The 2,681-nt window shown below is 63.6% G+C and overlaps 2 protein-coding genes across 2 annotated transcripts; both read left to right on the forward strand.

The window, feature by feature from the left end:
* The first annotated feature begins 139 nt into the window (after positions 1 to 139).
* On the forward strand, positions 140 to 1,945 carry LOC110391625. The gene is made up of 2 exons (XM_021383580.1): positions 140 to 873; positions 1,114 to 1,945. The coding sequence occupies exons 1-2, from the start codon at positions 678 to 680 to the stop codon at positions 1,911 to 1,913; spliced, it is 996 nt and encodes a 331-aa protein (XP_021239255.1). The 5' UTR covers positions 140 to 677; the 3' UTR covers positions 1,914 to 1,945.
* A 295-nt stretch (positions 1,946 to 2,240) lies between these two features.
* Positions 2,241 to 2,576, forward strand: SDHAF1 (succinate dehydrogenase complex assembly factor 1). The gene has a single exon (XM_021383578.1). It carries the CDS (start codon positions 2,241 to 2,243, stop codon positions 2,574 to 2,576), a length of 336 nt encoding a protein of 111 aa, XP_021239253.1.
* The last annotated feature ends 105 nt before the right edge of the window (positions 2,577 to 2,681 follow it).

Genomic DNA, 2,681 nt, shown 5'->3' on the forward strand with positions numbered 1-2,681 from the left:
CGCCCCCCGTGTCACCCGGCGGACCCCCGCGCTCACCTCGTGTCCCCTCCCCTGCAGGGCTCACTGACTTCAAACCCGGGCACTGGGTGGGGGTCCGCTACGACGAGCCCGTGGGCAAGCACGACGGCAGGTACGTGTCCCCAAATGTCCCCCGGGGTCCCCAGCACAATGGGGGTGTGTCCCCAAGGGTCCCTCGGTGTCCCCAGCGGTCCCAGTAGGTCCCTACTGGCCCCGAACGCCATGGTGGGCATGTCCCCAGTGTCCCCAAATGTCCCCCGGGGTCCCCAGCACAATGGGGGTGTGTCCCCAAATGTCCCCAGGGCTCCCTTGGTGTCCTCAGAGGTCCCCAGGGGTCCCTGTGGGTCCCTAATGTTCCCTGGCCCAATGGCGGGTATGTACCCAAAGGACCCCCAGTGACCCCAAAGTGTCCCTGTGGGTCCCCAGTGGCCCCCAGCACAATGGCAGAGGTATCCCTGGGTGGCCCTAGGGGTCCCCTGGTGTCCCCAGATGTCCCCACGGGGCCCTAGTGACCCCTGGCGTGATCGCAGGGACGTCCCAGGGGTCCCCAGTCGTCACCAAGTGTCCCCATGGGTCCTTAGTGGTCCCCAGCACGATGGTAGGGATGTCACCAAAGGTCCCAAGGGGGTCCCTATGGGACCCTACTGGCCCCCAACACAATGGCAGGGATGTCCCCAGTGACCCCAAAGTGTCCCCAGGGGTCCTTAATGGCCCCCAGAGCGATGGCAGCTGTGTCCCCAAGGGTCCCCCAGTGGTCCCAAAGTGACGCCAGCTGTCCCCAGGACGATGGCAGCCATGTCCCCAAGGGTCCCCTCTGTCCCCAGGTGTCCATAGCTGTCCCCAAAAGGACCCCAGGTGTCCCCAACATGATAGCAGCTGTGTCCCTAAGGGCCCCCCCATTGTCCCTAAGTGTCCCCAGGTGTCCATAGGTGTCCCCAGCGGTCCCAAAGTGCCACCAGCTGTCCCCAGCACGATGGCAGCTGTGTCCCCTATTGTCCCCAAGTGTCCTTAGCTGTCCCCAAAGTGCCACCAGCTGTCCCCAGCACGATGGCAGCCGTGTCCCCAAGGGTCCCCTCTGTCCCCAGGTGTCCATAGCCGTCCCCAACACGATGGCAGCCGCGTCCCCAGGCAGGGTCCTGAGCTGTCCCCAAGGGTCCCCCGTGTCCCCAAGTGTCCCCACCGTGTCCCCCGTGTCCCCGCAGCGTTGGTGGCCGCCGTTACTTCGAGTGCCCGGCTCGGTACGGGGCCTTCGTGCGGCCGCAGCGCGTCACCGTGGGGGACTTCCCCGAAGAGGACGACGGCTTGGACGAGCTCTGAGGGGACGGATTTTGGGGCGAAACACCGCGATTTTGGAACAACGCCGCCTCCGCTTCTTCTTTCCTCGCCGGCGGTGGTTGTTTTTTTTTTTAATTTTATTTTTGCCCCCAAATCAGCACTTTTTGGAGGGGTGGGATGGCAGCGGGGCCGACGCTTGCCCCAAAACGCCCTCCCCAAAACCAGCATTTCTCGCCGCAAACTGGAGCCGGCGGCCCCAAAACCCCCATTTCTGTACCCAAATGGGAGCAGAGGACTCAGCCCCATTTCCACCCCAACGAGGGGGGGGTGCCCCCAAAAATCCCATTTCCCACAGCACCCAGCGGCCCCAAAACCGCCGCGTTCTGCCCCATTCTGGGCAGCCTCGAATCCCCGTGTTCCCTTCTTTCCATTTTTTCTTTATTTTCCCCCCATTTTCCCTTTTTTCCTCCTCCCTTTTCCCCCTTTCTCCCTTTTTCTTTTTTCCTTTTTTTTCCCCTTTTTTCTTCTTTCTGCCTTTTTTTCCCCTCCCTTCCCCTTTTTTCGTTTTTTTCCTTCTTTTCCCTGTTCCCCCCCCCCATTGTTTTTTGGCCCTTTTTTAATTCCTTTAATTAATCCCTCTTAATTCAAGGGATTTTCCTTTTTTTTTCCCACCGTTCATCCCCAACTTTTACCTCCCCCTTCCCGCTGTCCCCGCCCACCGGGGGGCGGATCCTCCGCCTTAGCCCCGCCCCCTCCTGCACAACCAATCAGCCGCGGCGCTCTCGGCCAATCAGCGCGTAGGGCGACAGAAGCGGAAGTGACGCAGCGCAGCAGCGGCGCCACAGCGCAGCGGTGAGTGCGGCTGCGGCCGCTCCGCACCCCACACGCCAATTATGCATTAATTAACGTAATTAATGCCGCTCTCTCCCCGTAGAGCGCCGTTCCCAATGGCCGGGGGCGACCTCCGCCGGGAGGCGCTGGCGCTGTACCGCGCTCTGCTCCGCGCCGCCGCCGCCCGCCCGGGGTTCGCCGCGCGGATCCGCTCCGAGTTCCGCCGCTGCGCTGCGGTACCGGCCCGGGATCGGCTCCGCGCGGAGCTGCTCCTGCGTCGCGGCCGCCGACAGCTGCAGACGCTGCGGGCGCCGAGCACCGTTCGCATGGGCGCTTTTGGCCCAGGATCCGCCTCCGCCACCACTTCCGGCTCCGCGTCCGGCGCCACTTCCGGCTTTGGCAGGCCTTCCGGATCCGGATGCTCTTCCGGTTCCGGGTCACCGCCCCAATAAAGCTCCGTTTCCGCCACAGCTTTTGGCCGAGGTCTTGGTGGGGGCGGGGCCTATCGGTGGGCGGGGTTTGGTGAAAGGCCGGGGCCTATCAGCGGGCGGGGTTTG

Source organism: Numida meleagris, unplaced genomic scaffold (genome assembly GCF_002078875.1).
Source record: "Numida meleagris isolate 19003 breed g44 Domestic line unplaced genomic scaffold, NumMel1.0 unplaced_Scaffold422, whole genome shotgun sequence".
Taxonomy (NCBI): Eukaryota; Metazoa; Chordata; class Aves; order Galliformes; family Numididae; genus Numida; species Numida meleagris.

Coding starts and splice junctions, on each gene's coding strand:
- LOC110391625 (XM_021383580.1), top strand. CDS start 678: ATGGCAGGGATGTCCCCAGTGACCCCAAAGTGTCCCCAGGGGTCCTTA. Junction 874..1,113: donor TGTCCCCAAAAGGACCCCAG/GTGTCCCCAACA, acceptor AGGTGTCCATAG/CCGTCCCCAACACGATGGCA.
- SDHAF1 (XM_021383578.1), top strand. CDS start 2,241: ATGGCCGGGGGCGACCTCCGCCGGGAGGCGCTGGCGCTGTACCGCGCT.